This window comes from Scyliorhinus torazame, chromosome 4 (genome assembly GCF_047496885.1).
Source record: "Scyliorhinus torazame isolate Kashiwa2021f chromosome 4, sScyTor2.1, whole genome shotgun sequence".
Taxonomy (NCBI): domain Eukaryota; kingdom Metazoa; phylum Chordata; class Chondrichthyes; order Carcharhiniformes; family Scyliorhinidae; genus Scyliorhinus; species Scyliorhinus torazame.
Window position 1 is genome coordinate 298573925 of NC_092710.1, and position 17969 is coordinate 298591893.

Sequence of the window (17969 nt, forward strand, 5' to 3'; positions counted from 1 at the left end):
GCATGGTGGCGCAGTGGGTTAGCACTGCGGCCTCACGGCGCTGAGGTCCCAGGTTCGATCCCGGCTCTGGGTCACTGTCCATGTGGAGTTTGCACATTCTCCCCGTGTTTGCATGGGTTTCGCCCCCACAACCCAAAAAGTTGTGCAAGCTAGGTGGATTGGCCACGCTAAATTGCCCCTTAAACGGAAAAAATGAATTGGGTACTCTAAATTTAAACAAAAACATGGATTACAAAGTACATCTTAAGCTACGATGGTCTCATTAATACACAAAGCCCCTTTTAAGCGCACAAGATGGCTGTGGTCAAATACACACTCTGCTTTGAATCCAATTTAGTATTTGTGGAGTTCTTCTCAGAATCCCCCCAAGTGATTGCCACACGAGAGTTTCTGAACTCTACTCCAAAAACAAGCTTTAAAATCTTACCTTATAATAATGCTTCCCTTAGCATGTTTGCATTCTGAAATGTAGTCCATGTTTTCAAAATGACAATTTTAAACAAAGCTACCGTTCCACTTTCAAAGTGTGAATCCAGTCCTGGATTTCATACCACCCCCTTTTGGATTTCTTTGTCTTGATTGCTGTGCAAACTGTTCATAATTGATTTAACTTTCGATTCCCAGACTATATTAAAATGGCATCAAATGTTCCATTTACCTCCGAAGTCTGCAGACTTTAAATCTGGTTACTGCAATTGTCTCTTTAACTCAGAACATCACTGGGTGGGATTCTCCCTTTCTGAGACAAAGTGTTTACACCAATGGAAAATCCGTGGACTTTTACGACAGAACAACCGGCGCCGGACCTTGATCGATTCCGCTACCATTGAGGGACGAGCACCGGTGCCGCGTGGAACATACTCGATTTCACTGAAAAATGGTGCGGGATTCGCCAGGTCCATGATTGACATTCAGGAGGCTGACAAGCTGCAACTGCACATACACATTACACTCCCGACACACACTTATCGCAGCCAAAAAGGGTTGTGCTGGTGTGCGCTCATACGCTGATGGGTAGGCTGGGGCCAGAGGGCACCTAGGGTGGTGCCCAAGGGGACACCTATACAACCCATGGCCCTAATTTCAGTGGGCTGTCAGCGGCGTGCCCAGCTGCATGGCTGCCTTGCTGGCTGTGGCAATGGTGCTCTGTGTCCGTCCACCCTGACGCCACAGCCCACCTCCTGGCCACCCCCCGCTACTCCCCCAGCCCTGGCAGAAGCCCCCCGGCCAGCTGCACAACTGTCAGCACACTATGGCCATGTTGGACACTTTTCTTATGCCCTCTCTCACTGCAGCAGTCACCATGCTGGTTTCATGATTTTTAAAAGCACAAGTGAACCATATCGTCGGGAACTCAGTCCATTGGAGGCGTCGAATCGCAGAGGCCCTGGAGAATACTGGGTCAGGCCCGCTAATGATATGCAAACGGTGCTTACTGTTCGTCTGGACTGAAACGCATTGACGCCGTTTTCAAGGTGCCGAAGAATTGCGATTTGGCATCAAATCGGCACCTGCTGCGATTTTGGCATCGGTAGCTATTATCCGCCGAATCACATTTCCCGATTTTGATGTCAGCTAACGGAGAATCCCGCCGAAATTGTTTACACTTCCTTGAAATTTTCTGAACATACCCTGTTCACTTAACCTCAGTTGTGTTAGACATTTTTTCTGCTCCAATTCCCTGCTTATCTGGACAGTAACTGGTACTCTAGGAAGCCCATCTCTTTGCAGCTCCCGTCCTGTCCAGTCTTTCTTCTGACAGAATCGAGAGATGTTCACTCCCCAACGTCCTGTCTCCAAGTGGAATGGGCGGGATTCTCCCCTACCCGGTGGGGTGGGCGGTCCCGGCGCCGAGGAGTGGCGTGAACCACTCCGGCGTCGGGCCGCCCGAAGGTGCGGAATCCTCCGCACTTTCAGGGGCTAGGCTGGCGCCGGCGGGGTTGGCGCTATGCCAACCGGTGCAGAAGGGGGCGTGGCGCCACGCCAACCGGCACCGAAGGGCCTCTGCCAGCTGGCGCGAGTTGGCGCATGCGCGGGAGCGGCAGCATGTGCTGGCGTCATCCCAGCGCATGCGCAGGGGGGTTCATCTCTGCACCCCCACAGCAGCCGATGCGGGGGAAATATTGCCCCCACGGCACCGGCCCGCCCATGGATTGGTGGGCCCCGATCGTGGGCCAGGCCACCGTGGGGGCACCCCCCGTGGCACCCCGAGGACCCCGGAGGCGGCCCGCAGTGTCAGGTCCCGCCGGTAAGTACCAGGTCTAATTTACGCCGGCGGAACTGGTCTAAAACGGGCGGCCGCTCGGCCCATCGTGGCCGGAGAATCGCCGGGGGGGGCCCACCAAAACGCCGGCGTCGAAGAATTCGGCAGCCGGTGGGGACGGGATTCACGCCGCCCCCCCTGGCGATTCTCCGGCACGGCGGGGGGTTGGAGAATCCCGCCCAATATATCCAGCTAAAACCTAAACACTATTTTTTACCTTACAAGGGTCTCCAGTTGCTAAGCAATTCCGGCATACCCCGGCTGGGCTACTTATTCTTCACGCCATAACCCTCTTTAAGCACAATAGAAACACAGTTGGAACTTAACCAATCCCCACACATACAAACACATTTGTCCAGCATGAATCTATGTATAGGTTTTACGCTTCAAGGCATAGGAACATTAAATTAAACACACTTAAAACTATATCTTTTACTAATGCCTACCAATACAAATATAAATCCCTTAATACTACCTTTGTTTTCCTAACATACTCAAGAGAGTAACAGTATTGGTATGTACAACTCTGCCAACAGAGCACTTGCATTAATTCAGGACCTAAAAAGGTCTGTAGAAAAAAATGTTCAACTGCACAAGTGTGTAAGGGATCATCAAATTCTGCAAGAAATTACAAAGTTACAATAAAATTCAACCTTTATAGAAAAGACTTGGGGCTGGATTCTCCGGCTTTGTGGTTCTCGGTCTATCTTCCCACCACTTGTCAATGGGATTTTCCACTGTAACCACCCCATACCGTTGGAGGTGCATTGCTGGCGGGAAAATGAATCGCAACAACCGGAGAATTTGACCTTGATATTTGACAATGAGGACATTGAGATGTAGATATTTTTAAGAAGTATTTACCGCATAAATTTATCAAGATGGTCCTCATCCTGAAAAATATACAATCTGTCTCTGTACTCAGCAGCATAATCAATGTATCCAGGGACCAATGCTTCATATCTGATGAGAAGGATCAAAACAGTAGTTAGAAACACTCCTCTGTCAACACAATTTTTTCTGCGTTTATAAAGTTTCTTTATCATCTAAGAAATTGATGAATTGAATCTACTTCTGTTTGCCCTCCAGAAATGTGACTGGGCAGTAGCCGTGAAATTCTGCCTGTTTCGGAAACCTGGACTTGACTCCAGCCCCAGTTAGCTTCACTGGCAGCATATCAACCTCTGGAAGAGAATGAGAAGCTAATGGAGGTAAGAATGTCTCTGGATCATTCAAGAAGATCTGAAAAATTGACAAAGTAGACAAATTGAAATTCATGCATTTTTTTTTGTTTTATACAGTTTTATCGCAATGTTGATAAAAGTTAATAATATAAATTAACTTAATTTTCTAGAAAAAAGGCATGAATGTGTTAAACAAAAGTATTATTAAACTGATAAATAGATATTTCTTAAAATATGGGACTGTACGTTTGCGATTATCTCTCTCAATAGATTTAGATGCTACTCCATGCTTTACTATTTTGTCTTTCATATTTAACTGTGCATATTGTGTTTATAAATCCTTGTTATTTTAAATAGGACAAGGTGAATAAAATTTGTATAAAATTAGACTTCCACATTATTAGCATGAATATATAATTCTTAATATAGAAGTTATAGATTTGGCAACAATTATTAATAAGACCATGCCATGAATGTGCTTGTACTATGTATTAGCCTGGAAATTCTTGGAGCTGCTCCATTCTGCTGATGCATTTAAGAATGGACTTTTGGCACTGTTCCAGTGAATTATGGTGGCAGGGTGGATGTAACTCCAAGAAAATTTCAGGCCAAAAAGCATACTTCATAAACTCCTGCCTCAGCAAGTTGTTGGTCAATCTGATTGCCCATTATCTCTGTTGTCCCAGTTGCAGTTGTGGCCAGGACTGGGACAACAAGCAGTCCCCAAATTCTGAGTCCTGGAGTCCAGGATCAGCTACATGCAAGTGTCTCATGATGGGGAGAGGAGATAAGACCCAAGGGGGATGGCAAGTGCAGGGTGCGGGCCTTGATGGAGACACTGGGGGTGGTGGGAGGGAGGAAAGATCACTGCAGGGGCAGACCTTTGCAGAGCATGGAGAAAGAGACCCCTGAAGGGAGGCACCCCACCTCCCCTCCCGAACCTGTCCCCAACCATTGAGGCCAGGCAGGAAGTGACCCTTAGGTGGTTATTAATTGGCCACTTAAGAGCCTCAGATGTGGATGATAGGGGGCGGTTGGAAGGGCAGCGGGGAGGCCTTTGAGGAAATGGGCTCACTTCCATCCTGCACCTACAAAACCACCAGTGGGGCATTGTAAAATACTGCCCTGTGACTTAGAATCTGGGGACTACTTGTAGTCCCAGTTCTGGCCACTGCTGCCAATGGCCCTGCTGGAACTATCAGATTGAGTGGCAACACTGAGTGGAGACCACCGCCTCCTGGTCCTCAGAGCATTATATTACTCTGGGCCTGTTCTGATTGGCAGGGATGTGTTCCCCACCTACTCTTCAGGTGGGAGGACAGTAAAGCTTACAATTTGAAAAATCCTGTCCCATCATTTGTGAAGGTGGGGAAACACTTCTTGTAATTCAGGTAAGTATAAGCAAATCTGAAGGATTCTTCTCTTCAGTTCTCAATTAATTTTCGTTATTATTTTTGACTACCTCAAGTTTACTTACATCCAGGGTCTTCTTTGACGACATTTTATAGTAATGTCCTTGGAATTCTGCTGAAAATTCTAGCGAAGGATCAACAGAACAATCGATAAATTCTCCATTTAACTGAAGACTAACAGGACAGTATTGCTGAAACTCCCCAACCCGGGACTGTAGTTCACTGGGTGTAATACACAGACCAGCAATACAGGCAGCTTGACCTATAGTGAGAAAATATATATCTCATTTTAATATACAAGACGGAAAGTTTTTTATGAAATACATCATCAGAATTGACATTTGTACAAAATACCATCAAAAGGTTGTACTTTGAATGCTAGAATATAGAAGGTAATAATTATTTATTGCACATCTATGTTTTATTCTATTACTACTGTTTATTGACACTAAATATATCAGTGATTGGTGACTTTGGGAACTATATAGGTTAGGTTCAGATGAAAGGTTACAACTGGATAACATTAGGGAGAATTTTCTGCTCCTGCTATTGGGGGGTGGGAATGATGTTAGGGCTTTTATGGTGGCAGAATATCCCTGATTGATTGTCCCTGCCCCCCTGCCAATTACATAACAGGAATCCTGACTTTGGAAGCCGGGATCCCAATTTGTATACACTTAAATATCAGGCCTTTATGTCTCCTGCTGCACTTAGGGATTCTATGATTCTATTCTATGATGTGCACCTGGTGAACAGAATCCGCCGGAGGAGAACATGTGGGTTCAGTCCCCAGGAGGGAAGTGCCCAGGGTGGGGGAGCACTGTCGTTGGTAAGAGTGGAAGTTCCACAGCAAGGGTGGTTGCATGGCACGGGGGTGTTTCTATTTTCAATTTTTAAAATTGGGCCACCCTTTTCCTTTGAAAAACCTAGGTTGCTGGTGGGGTGGGTTCAATCTGAGCCTGCCCCTCCAGCATTGCATCGTGAGACTCGTTCTTAAGATTTTTTGCAGTGAGGGGCAGGATAGGTGGGATGCAGATTTGAGGTTACTATCAGATCAGCCATAATTTTATTAAATGGAAGAGCAGGCTCAACGGGCTGAATGGCCTACTCCTGCTCCTTGTTTGTATGTTCATATGTCGGGAGGGCAAGGAGGAAGATGAGATGGAGGAGGAGAAGGAGGGAGAAGATCAGCGGAGGCCCCTATTACCCTTTGCCTTTGGACCTCTGTCCCTGAATATGTACTCAGACACCTGCTTCCTTGATATAAGACCATAAGACATAGGGGTGGAAGTAAGCCATTCGGCCCATCGAGTCCACTCCACCATTCAATCATGGCTGATTTCAACTCCATTTACCCGCTCTCTCTCCATAGCCCTTAATTCCTCGAGAAATCAAGAATTTATCAACTTCTGTCTTAAAGACACTCAACGTCCCGGCCTCCACCGCCCTCTGTGGCAATGAATTCCACAGACCACTCTCTGGCTGAAGAAATTTATCCTCATCTCTGTTCTAAAGTGACTCCCTTTTATTCTAAGGCTGTGCCCCCGGGTCCTAGTCTCCCCTGCTAATGGAAACAACTTCCCTACATCCACCCTATCTAAGTCATTCATTATCTTGTAAGTTTCTATTAGATCTCCGCTCAACCTCCTAAACTCCAATGAATATAATCCCAGGATCCTCAGACGTTCATCGTATGTTAGGCCTACCATTCCTGGGATCATCCGTGTGAATCTCCGCTGGACCCACTCCAGTGCCAGTATGTCCTTCCTGAGGTGTGGGGCCCAAAATTGCTCACAGTATTCTAAATGGGGCCTAAATAATGCTTTATAAAGCTTCAGAAGTACATCCCTGCTTTTATATTCCAAGCCTCTTGAGATGAATGACAACATTGCATTTGCTTTCTTAATTACGGACTCAACCTGCAAGTTTACCTTTAGAGAATCCTGGACTAGGACTCCCAAGTCCCTTTGCACTTCAGCATTATGAATTTTGTCACCGTTTAGAAAATAGTCCATGCCTCTATTCTCTTTTCCAAAGTGCAAGACCTCGCACTTGCCCACGTTGAATTTCATCAGCCATTTCTTGGACCACTCTCCTAAACTGTCTAAATCTTTCTGCAGCCTCCCCACCTCCTCCATACTACCTGCCCCTCCACCTATCTTTGTATCATCGGCAAACTTAGCCAGAATGCCCCCAGTCCCGTCATCTAGATCGTTAATATATAAAGAGAACAGCTGTGGCCCCAACACTGAACCCTGCGGGACACCACTCGTCACTGGTTGCCATTCCGAAAAAGAACCTTTTATCCCAACTCTCTGCCTTCTGCCTGACAGCCAATCGTCAATCCATGTTAGTACCTTGCCTCGAATACCATGGGCCCTTATTTTACTCAGCAGTCTCCCGTGAGGCACCTCATCAAAGGCCTTTTGGAAGTCAAGCTAGATAACATCCATTGGCTCTCCTTGGTCTAACCTATTTGTTATCTCTTCAAAGAACTCTAACAGGTTTGTCAGGCACGACCTCCCCTTACTAAATCCATGCTGACTTGTCCTAATCTGACCCTGCATTTCCAAGAATTTAGAAATCTCATCCTTAACAATGGATTCTAGAATCTTGCCAACAATCGAGGTTAGGCTAATTGGCCGATAATTTTCCATCTTTTTCCTTGTTCCCTTCTTGAACAGGGGGGTTACAACAGCGATTTTCCAATCCTCTGGGACTTTCCCGGACTCCAGTGACTTTTGAAAGATCATAACTAACGCCTCCACTATTTCTTCAGCTATCTCCTTTAGAACTCTAGGATGTAGCCTACCTGGGCCCGGAGATTTATCAATTTTTAGACCTCTTAGTTTCTCTTGCACTTTCTGCTTTGTGATGGCTACCATATTCAACTCTGTCCCCTGAGTCTCTGGAATTGTTGGGATATTACTCATGTCTTCTACTGTGAAGACTGAGGCAAAGGACTTATTCAGTTCCTCGGCTATTTCCTTGTCTCCCATCACAAAATTACCAGCGTCATTTTGGAGCGGCCCAATGTCAACTTTTGCCTCCCGTTTGTTTTTAATGTATTTAAAGAAACTTTTACTATCATTCCTAATGTTACTGGCTAGCCTACCTTCAAATTTGATCCTCTCTTTCCTTATCTCTCTCTTTGTTATCCTCTGTTTGTTTTTGTAGCCTTCCCAATCTTCTGACTTCCCACTACTCTTTGCCACATTATAGGCTTTCTCTTTTGCTTTGATGCATTCCCTAACTTCCTTTGTCAGCCATGGCTGCCTAATCCCCCCTCTGATAACCTTTCTTTTCTTTGGGATGAACCTCTGTACTGTGTCCTCAATTACTCCCAGAAACTCCTGCCATTGCTGTTCTACTGTCTTTCCCACTAGGCTCTGCTCCCAGTCGATTTTCGTCAGTTCCTCCCTCATGCCCCTGCAGTTACCTTTATTTAACTGTAACACCTTTACATCTGATTCTACCTTCTTTCTTTCAAATTGGAGATTGAATTCGACCATATTATGATCCCTGCCTCCTAAGTGCTCCCTTACTTTAAGATCTTTAATCAAGTCTGGCTCATTACATAATACTAAGTCCAGAATGGCCTGTCCCCTCGTGGGCTCCATCACAAGCTGTTCCAAAAAGCCCTCCTGTAAACATTCAATGAATTCCCTTTCCTTGGGTCCACTGGCAGTATTATTTACCCAGTCCACCTGCATATTAAAGTCCCCCATGATCACTGTGACCTTGCCTTTCTGACATGAACTTTCTATTTCGTGGTGCATCTTGTGCCCCTGGTCCTGACCACTGTTAGGAGGCCTGTACATAACTCCCATTCTGGTTTTTTTGCCTTTGTGGTTCCTCAACTCTACCCACACAGACTCCACATCATCCGACCCCATGTCGTTTAGTGCTATTGATTTAATTTCATTCCTAATTAACAAGGCAACCCCGCCCCCACTCTGTTTGGGCAGCACGGTAGCACAAGTGATTAGCACTGTGGCTTCACAGCGCCAGGGCCCCAGGTTCGATTCCCCGCTGGGTCACTGTCTGTGCGGAGTTTGCACGTTCTCCCCGTGTGTGCGTGGGTTTTCTCCGGGTGCTCCGGTTTCCTCCCACAGTCCAAAGACGTGCAGGTTAGGTGGATTGGCCATGCTAAATTACCCGTAGTGTCCATAAGGGTTGGGAGGGGTTATTGGGTTGCGGGGAAAAGGTGGAAGTGAGGGATTAATGTGGGTCGGTGCAGACTCGATGGGCCGAATGGCCTCCTTCTGCACTGTATGTTCTATGTAATCTATGTAATCTATGTCTTTTCGATAGGTTGTGAATCCCTGGATGTTTAAATGCCAGTCCTGAACCCCCTGCAACCATGGGCGTCATTCTCCGACCCCCCAGAGGGTCGGAGAATGGCCGTTGGCCGCCGTGAATCCCGCCCCCGCCGAAGTCTCCGAAGGGAGAAAAGTCGGCGGGGCGTTAATGGCGTCTCTGCCGCGGAGAATGTCACGGGTCTGCGCAAGGCAGCCGATTTTCGGCCTGCCGATATTCTCCCTCCCGGATGGGCCGAAGTCCCGTTGTCGTGATGACCGTTCACGTCGACGTGAATCAAACCTCCTTTTCATCGGCGTGACCCGGTGCTCCAGGCTCACGCCGACCAGCGAGGAGGTGAGTGACGGCCTGGGGGATTGGCTCTGGGCAGGAAATGGCGTGGCCGCAGACTGATTGCGTGAGGAGAGGTGTGTCTCGGCTTGTGTGTGTGTGTGTGTGCGGCAGGGGGGTGGTTAGAGTAGGCTGGGCTCCGGGGGAGTGCCGGGAGGGGGTCCGTGCCGGGGTGGAGGTTGGGGGTTGGGGGGGTCCGTGCTGGGGTGGAGGTTGGGGAGGGAGTCCGTGCTGGGGTGGAGGTTGGGGGTTGGGGGGGGTCCGTGCCGGGGTGGAGGTTGGGGGTTGGGGGGGGTCCGTGCTGGGGTGGAGGTTGGGGGTTGGGGGGGGTCCGTGCTGGGGTGGAGGTTGGGGAGGGGGTCCGTGCCGGGGTGGAGGTTGGGGAGGGGGTCCGTGCCGGGGTGGAGGTTGGGGAGGGGGTCCGTGCTGGAGTGGAGGTTGGGGAGGGGGTCCGTGCTGGGGTGGAGGTTGGGGGTTGGGGGGGGTCCGTGCCTGGGTGGAAGTTGGGGTGGGGGTCTGTGCTGGGGTGGAGGTTGGGGAGGGGGTCCGTGCCGAGGAGGGTGATGGGAGGGCAAATGAGTTGGTCCACCTGGCCAGGTGCCAGCCTCCAACAGTTGGACCCATGCGGTCCATGCCACCTGGCTGGGGGGTGGAGGGGATATGGGCAATGATGACATGTCGTCGTTCCCCTCCCCCCCACCAGGTCGTCATGTTTTCAGATCATCCAGCGATGTTGGCCGCTGTGGTGGCAGCCGCTCATGTCTATGTTGCCCTGGATGAGGAGGAGGAGGAGGAGGAGCGTGCCAGAGAGGCGGCAGAGAGGCGGCAGCCGCCCAGGCTGGAGGGACACCTGACCGACAGGACGAGGAGGGGGAGGAGGATGTCGCGGCCCCACGGCAACGGAGGCACCCGAGGGCACCCCGTGTGTACCGACCCCGGCAGTCATACCAGGACCTCACGGACCGGGAATGCAGGAGGAGACTCCGGATGAGCCGGGAAACCGTGGCACACATCTGCCACCTGCTGGCACACCTGTCACCGCGTGGCACTGGCGGGGGACACCCTCTCCCCGTGTCCGTCAAGGTTACGGTGGCCCTGAACTTTTATGCAACGGGGTCATTCCAGGCACCGAGTGGGGACCTGTCCGGCATATCGCAGACATCGGTGCACCGGTGCATCCGGGCAGTGACAGATGCCCTTTATGCCATGGCGCACCGCTACATCCGCTTCCCCGTGGACCGGGCCAGCCAAGATGCCCGGGCCGTGGGCTTCTCTGCCGTGGCCGGGTTCCCCATGGTCCAGGGCGCGATCGATGGGATGCACGTCACCGTGCGGCCACCTGCAGATAACAGGGCCGTGTTCACTAATAGGAAGGGGACCTATTCGATGAACGTACAGGTGGTCTGCGACCACCGCATGATGATCCTGCACGTCTGCGCCCGTCACCCAGGCAGTGTACACGACTCATTCGTGTTGTCGCGATCATCCATCCCCGGCATGTACGAGGGACGCCATCCCCGGCTGAGGGGCTGGTTGCTGGGCGACAGGGGCTACCCATTGCGATCGTGGCTGATGACGCCTATACGGAGGCCACACAATGAGGCGGAGAACCGCTACAATGATGCCCATGTAGCGACAAGGGGAGTGATCGAGAGGTGCTTTGGCGTGCTGAAGATGCGTTTCAGGTGCCTGGACCTCTCTGGGGGCGCCCTCCAGTATCGGTCAGATAGGGTCGGCCGCATCATTGTGGTGTGCTGCGTCCTGCACAACATAGCCCAGCAGAGGGGCGATGTGCCGCAGGCAGAGGAGGGCGGAGTGGAGGAGCAGCAGGAAGAGGCCCAGTCCTCCCCAGATGAGGGGGATGGAGGCAATGGTCAGGGCAGACACAGGCGGGTGGCTGTCCACCGTTACCGGCTGGCCCAGCGGGCACGGGACAGACTGATAGCCGCCCGCTTCACTGACTAGATGGGCGTGGGAATCGGGTAGTATGGCCACAGACCGCACACCATGGCAACAGCCGACCACCCACACCCCCCACCCATCCACCCACCCAGCACCCTCACCCCCCTCCCCAACCCCACCCACCCCACCCGCATGCACCCCCCCCCCCCCCCCCCCCATTGCCGATCCACCGGCGGCACAACGGGCCGGGCTCACACAGTTGTGGGTGGACGCGTGTCTATCGCAGGCCATGGAGGATGATGACAACCCGCCCTGCGATGAGCTCCTGGCTCTACATCGTTGGACTATGTCTGACCCATGGCCACAGTACCACCATCCACCCGGACCATCCCTGCATGCGGCTGTGACACTGCAGCGCACGGTCCCGTCCTCTGCCCGGGGGATGTTGATGGCGGCCCAGGGGGAAGGGGGCAGACTCACCTGGGGCTGAGGTAAGACCACCCCTCACACACACACTTGCGCTCAACGTACATGACACGCCCGCACACTTTGGACAGAGCACAAAGGCAGCTTCGGTAGGTGTAACATTGACTTTAATAACCAAAGGAGTTCATGCACGTGCCCTAGCCCCTAAAACTCATCTGTGCCCTGCACCCGTGCCAACATACTCAGTGTCTAATTGTTTGGCCTTACGGGCCCTTTGACTACGTCTACGTGGTTCCCCAGACGGTACAGCAGAACTGGAGGTGGACTCCTGTGATTCCTGCCCTCTGACACTGGATCCCTTTGGCGGCCGTTTCCTGGGGCGTCCTGGCCTAGATGGGCCAGGCTGCGGCCCGGGCGACTGGGATGGCGAGCTGCCAGCCTGTCCTGCCCGTTGCCCACCCGATGCACCTGGGACGGAAGGGGGGGGAGTCCGAGGTGTCGCGGTGTACCGGGATCTCCCCTACAGAGGGAGCCGGGACGGACCACACCACCTCTTCCTCCCTCGGGGTGCCCGATGGCCCCCAGGCCTCTACATGGGTGGGGGATGCAAACGGACTGGCCAGCCGACGCCCCCCCGACATCTGGCGCTGCCAGTCCTGGAGGCCCGTGCTGGTATCGACAGGGGTCTGCAGGTTTGCAGCCATGGACCCCAGGGTGTTGGCCAACCCTGTCTGTGACAGTGCGACGCCGGCTCGCACATGGCCACTGGCGCCGATGCCCTCAGCGATGGCCTGCTGAGACTGGGCCATGGCCTGCAGAGACTGGGCCATGGCCTGCTGAGACTGGGCCATGGCCTGCAGAGACTGGGCTATGGCGTTGAGCGCCTCTGCCATCTGGCGCTGGCACTGGCTCATGGCCTCCTGTGAGAGGGCAGCCATTTCCTGGGCCACAGACACCACCTGCACGGAAGGCCCCAGGCCTCGCAAACCGTTCCCCATGTCTGACACCGTCGCAACCATTGCCTCCACCGCGGACGCCACCCGTGCGGTGTCAGCCTGGGTGGCACGCATGACCGGCACCACTCCCAGCTCCTGGACGCGGGTGGACTCCTCCACCTGCGACCGCAGCCGCCGCAAGCCGCCCGTCACCCTCTTCGCTCGTCTCCGGGGCGGTGGTTGCATCGGATCTATGTGTGGGTGTGGTAACTGCAGGAACCCGGGATCGATCTGGGCGGCAGATGTTCGCTTGGCCTGGGCTGCCCTCCGACCGCCCGGTCCCTCTGCTGCTCCTACCTCCACCTGCTGTACCGGGACGGCTGTGTTGTGCGCACCAGTGAGTGTACCAGACGCCTCATCACTAAAGTGCCCAACCGTGGTGAGTGTTTCTGCGATGGTGGAGGGTGTTGGTGACAGCAGTGGCATTGTGTCGTGCTCTTCGTCCCACTCTGACTCCATGGCACTTTGGGGTGGGGGTTCGTCTCCACCCATCCACCCTGAGTCACTGTCCGGTATTTCGTCTTCCTGGGTAGGGGTGTCCTGGGTAGTGCTGTCCCGGGTAGGGGTGTCCTGGGTAGTGCTGTCCTGGGTAGTGGTGTCCTGGGTAGTGGTGTCCTGGGTAGTGGTGTCCTGGCTCGGATGTGACGGGGGCCTGTGGCTGCCCCCCTCATCGCTGGGTGGTCGCTTCCGCACGTGACGGGGGTGTCGTCCCTGTTGCTCCAGGTCTCTCCGTCTCCCGTGTTGTGCGAGGGGCATCCTGCGGGCGTTGCATGCTGGAGGGTCCGGGTCTCTCCGTCTCCCGTGGTCTCCGAGGGGCATCCTGCGGGCGTTGCATGCTGGAGGGTCCGGGTCTCTCCGTCTCCCGTGGTCTCCGAGGGGCATCCTGCGGGCGTTGCATGCTGGAGGGTCCGGGTCTCTCCGTCTCCCGTGGTGTGCGAGGGGCATCCTGCGGGCGTCGCATGCTGGAGGGTCCGGGTCTCTCCGTCTCCCGTGGTGTGCGAGGGGCATCCTGCGGGCGTCGCATGCTGGAGGGTCCGGGTCTCTCCGTCTCCCGTGGTCTCCGAGGGGCATCCTGCGGGCGTCGCATGCTGGAGGGTCCGGATCTCTCCGTCTCCCGTGGTGTGCGAGGGGCATCCTGCGGGCGTCGCATGCTGGAGGGTGCGGGTCTCTCCGTCTCCTGTGGTCTCCGAGGGGCATCCTGCGGGCGGTGTGCTTCTGCGGGGATGGGTGCCTGGACGTTTGGTCCTGCGATACACAATGAAGCATGCATGGTTAGACATCAGGCAGTGATCAGGTGATACGGGGGAGGGGGATATAGGGGAGGGGGGATATGGGGACGGGCTGTCGGTGGCTCACTTGCTGGTGGGCCCCCGACCTCTGCATCGGTCCTCAGGTCCGCCAGCCAGTTCCAGGGCCCTTTCCTCGTGTACGGTCAGTGGCCTCTCATCAGCGGGCCCTCCTCCAGTCCTCACATGCTCCCTATTGTTGTGTGCGCGCTTCTCCTGTGGGGGGGGGGGGGGTGGCACGGGTAAAAGGCAACAGTGTTAGGCAGGTATATGAATGCACGCCATCGGTTGCGCGTGCATTGCAGAGGTTAAGGTTAGGACTGGATTCACTTGGGGATATGGGGGAGGGGGGATATGGGGGATATGGGGAGGGGGGATATGGGGGAGGGGGGATATGGGGGATATGGGGGAGGGGGGATATGGGGGATATGGGGGAGGGGGGATATGGGGGAGGGGGGATATGGGGGAGGGGGGATATGGGGGATATGGGGGAGGGGGAGATATGGGGGAGGGGGGATATGGGGGAGGGGGGGATATGGGGAGGGGGATATGGTGGAGGGGGGATATGGGGGAGGTGGGGATATGGGGGATATGAGGGAGGGGGGATATGGGGAGGGGGATATGGGGAGGGGGGATATGGGGGAGGGGGGATATGGGGGAGGGGGGGATATGGGGAGGGGGGATATGGGGGAGGCTCACCCTGCCTGCTCTGACAAGGTCGTTCACCTTCTTGTGGCACTGGGTGCCTGTCCGTGGTGTCAGGGCCACAGCGGTGACGGCCTCTGCCACTTCCCTCCACAGACGCCGGCTGTGGCGTGGGGCAACTCTGCGGCCGTGCCCGGGATACAGGGCGTCCCTCCTCTGCTCCACCGCGTCCAGGAGCGCCTCCACATCGCGTGACTCGAACCTCGGGGCTGAGCGACGGCCAGCCATCCAGTCGGGTGTTGCGGTCGGGTGTTCCGGCCGGGTGGGGGGGAGCTGCGCGGCCTTATGAGCCGTCACGCCGTGCAGCGCGTATGACGCTGCACGGCGTGAACCACTGCGCAAGCGCGGATCCCGTTACGTCGCTGCTAGCCCATTTCGGGCCGGAGACTATCGCACTGGGAAATGCGCTGACCCAAACCCGTCCTGTAAAGCACTAAAATGGGAACTCTGGCCAAAGGAAATTGAAGAAGTCTCTGGCAGAGCAATACAGCTAAGACGAATGCCAAAAAACCCAACAAAAATAAAAGAGGGTGAGCCAAGTGTCTTCCTCAGACTCAGAAGCTTCCCTGGAATCGGCAGGGGACAAAATGGCGGCAAAAGGCGACCGCGTGGCCATCAGCTAAGGACACCGCGGTAAAAAGAAACCAGCAAGAAAAACGGTCTTCCGGACGCATCGCGTCAAGAGGCTAAACAAGCTGATAATACACAAAAGATCTGCCAGAAAACCGGTCTTCCGGAAGTTAAAATGACATGGAGCAGCCGATAAAAGTTCAGAAGAACAAAACGGCGATATCATCGTGAATGTCCAATAAGCTGTGCACCAGGGACACATTGATCAGGCATATCACGTTGTATGAACTGTATATATGACATGTGTAAAATGACAGTGCAGATCATGTTTTGTAAGACACAGTTATATTTGAATACAAATGTTAACAGTTCCAAAGGGATATGGTGGTATACCTGTGCCTGTGCACAGTTCTGTATATAGTTTAAAAAAAAATATATATATTTTATTCAAATTTTTTCCGGTCAAACAAAACAATACAAAGGTTTACCCTTTTACAACAATAAAACAATATATATAACAGTGACCGTTTTAACAAATAAATAAATAATATACAAACTAAATGGCAACTGCCATAACAAAAATAATAACTCTCCAGAGATAAAATCAAACAATCCAATATACATATCCAAGTACAAATATCTATACAAAAACACCCCTGAGGACCTGCCCCCCCCCCACCCCCACCCCCCCCCCCGGGTTGCTGCTGTTGCCTTCCCATTTCCTTTATCGTTCTGCGAGGTAGTCAATGAACGGTTGCCACCGCCTGGTGAACCCTTGAGCCGAACCCCTTAGTGCGAACTTTATCCGTTCTAGTTTTATAAACTCTGCCATGTCATTTATCCAGGTCTCCACGGGTTTGGCTTCCTTCCACATCAGCAATATCCTGCGCCGGGCTACTAGGGACCCAAACGCCAAGACATCAGCCTCTTTCGCCTCCTGCACTCCCGGCTCTTCTGCAACCCCAAATATAGCCAATCCCCAGCCTGGCTCGACCCGGACCCCCACCACCTTCGAAAGCACCGTTGCCACCCCCACCCAGAACTCCTGCAGTGCCGGGCATGACCAAAACATGTGGGTGTGGTTTGCTGGGCTTCTCGAGCATCTCCCACACCTATCCTCTACCCCGAAAAATTTACTGAGCCTTGCTCCGGTCATATGCGCCCTGTGCAAAACCTTGAATTCTATCAGGCTCAGCCTGGCGCACGAGGACGACGAGTTTACCCTCCGTAGGGCATCAGCCCACAGCCCCTCCTCAATCTCTTCCCCCAGCTCTTCTTCCCATTTCCCCTTCAGCTCATCCACCATGATCTCCCCCTCGTCCCTCATTTCCCTGTATATATCCGACACCCTACCATCCCCCTACCATGTCCCTGAGATCACTCTATCTTGGATCTCCTGCGTCGGGAGCTGCGGGAATTCCCTCACCTGTTGCCTCGCAAATGCCCTCAGTTGCATGTACCGAAATGCATTCCCTTGGGGCAACCCATATTTTTCCGTCAGCACTCCCAGACTCGCAAACGTCCCGTCTACGAACAGATCTCTCAGTTGCACAACCCCAGCTCTCTGCCATGCTCCAAATCCCCCATCTATTCTACCCGGGACAAACCTATGATTATTTCTTATCGGGGACCGCACCGAGGCTCCCGTCCTTCCCCTATGTCGTCTCCACTGCCCCCAAATTTTTAGCGTTGCCACCACCACTGGACTTGTGGTGTATTTCTTCGGGGAGAACGGCAACGGCGCCGTCACCAGTGCTTGTAGGCTGGTTCCTTTGCAGGACGCCATCTCCAATCTCTTCCACGCCGCTCCCTCCCCTTCTCCCATCCACTTACAGTTCTGTATATAGTTAACAATGCAACCTCCAAGCAGCTGGTGGCAATAGAGATCTATCACGTAACTCAACACACCGGCAGTTGGTAGTAAGACGTACAAGAAGATAGTCGAACTTAGAGTAGCTCCAGGAGAATTCACTGAATTGATTTAGTAGCCATCCGTCTGTATTATAGTTTCTTAGGTATCTTTTCCACATGTTTTTTGATAAATCAGATTTATAGTTAAACAACTATATGTTCTGTGTACATCATTACAACTGTTATATCACAGAACACAACAGACATCAGCCGGATCGTGACGATGGAGCTGACAAAATATCAATGGGAACTGGCCAGAGAAGTGAATAATCAGTAGATGAATCCCGAAAACAAATTTCAAACCAATTGGAAGAGATAAACAGAAATATGGAAGCTTGGGCTGACACAGTAAAAAAAATATGAAGGTGGCCCTCTCTGACCATAGCAAACGGATCATGGCGCTCGAAAAAAACTTGTCACCCGTACTGGAGTCAAAAAAGTTTTTGAAAAATAAAGTAAGTGACCTGGAGAACATGTCTCGAAGACAAAACATCCGCCTCTTGTGTTTGCCGGAGGGGACGAGGGCAACAGCCGCACAGAACAAATACCAGCATACTGTTTAAGATGGTGGGCGAGAAGGCTCTCAAATCCCCCCATCGTGACCAACACCTCATGCAGAGGAATCCCCTTCAGCAATGATCTTAAGGTTCCATAACTTTAAAGAA

The 17969-nt window shown here is 52.7% G+C and overlaps 1 protein-coding gene across 3 annotated transcripts in view; it reads right to left on the reverse strand.

Moving 5' to 3' along the window:
• Positions 1–17969, reverse strand: part of ak9 (adenylate kinase 9) — a 544334-nt gene that overhangs the window by 38064 nt on the left and 488301 nt on the right. For all 3 annotated transcript variants that reach the window (XM_072499993.1, XM_072499992.1, XM_072499994.1), the window contains exons 34-36: positions 4925–5121; positions 3336–3505; positions 3128–3226 (exon numbers count right to left, since the gene is read on the reverse strand). In XM_072499993.1, coding sequence (XP_072356094.1) covers positions 3128–3226; positions 3336–3505; positions 4925–5121 — 466 coding nt within the window. The remainder of the gene's footprint in view (positions 1–3127; positions 3227–3335; positions 3506–4924; positions 5122–17969) is intronic.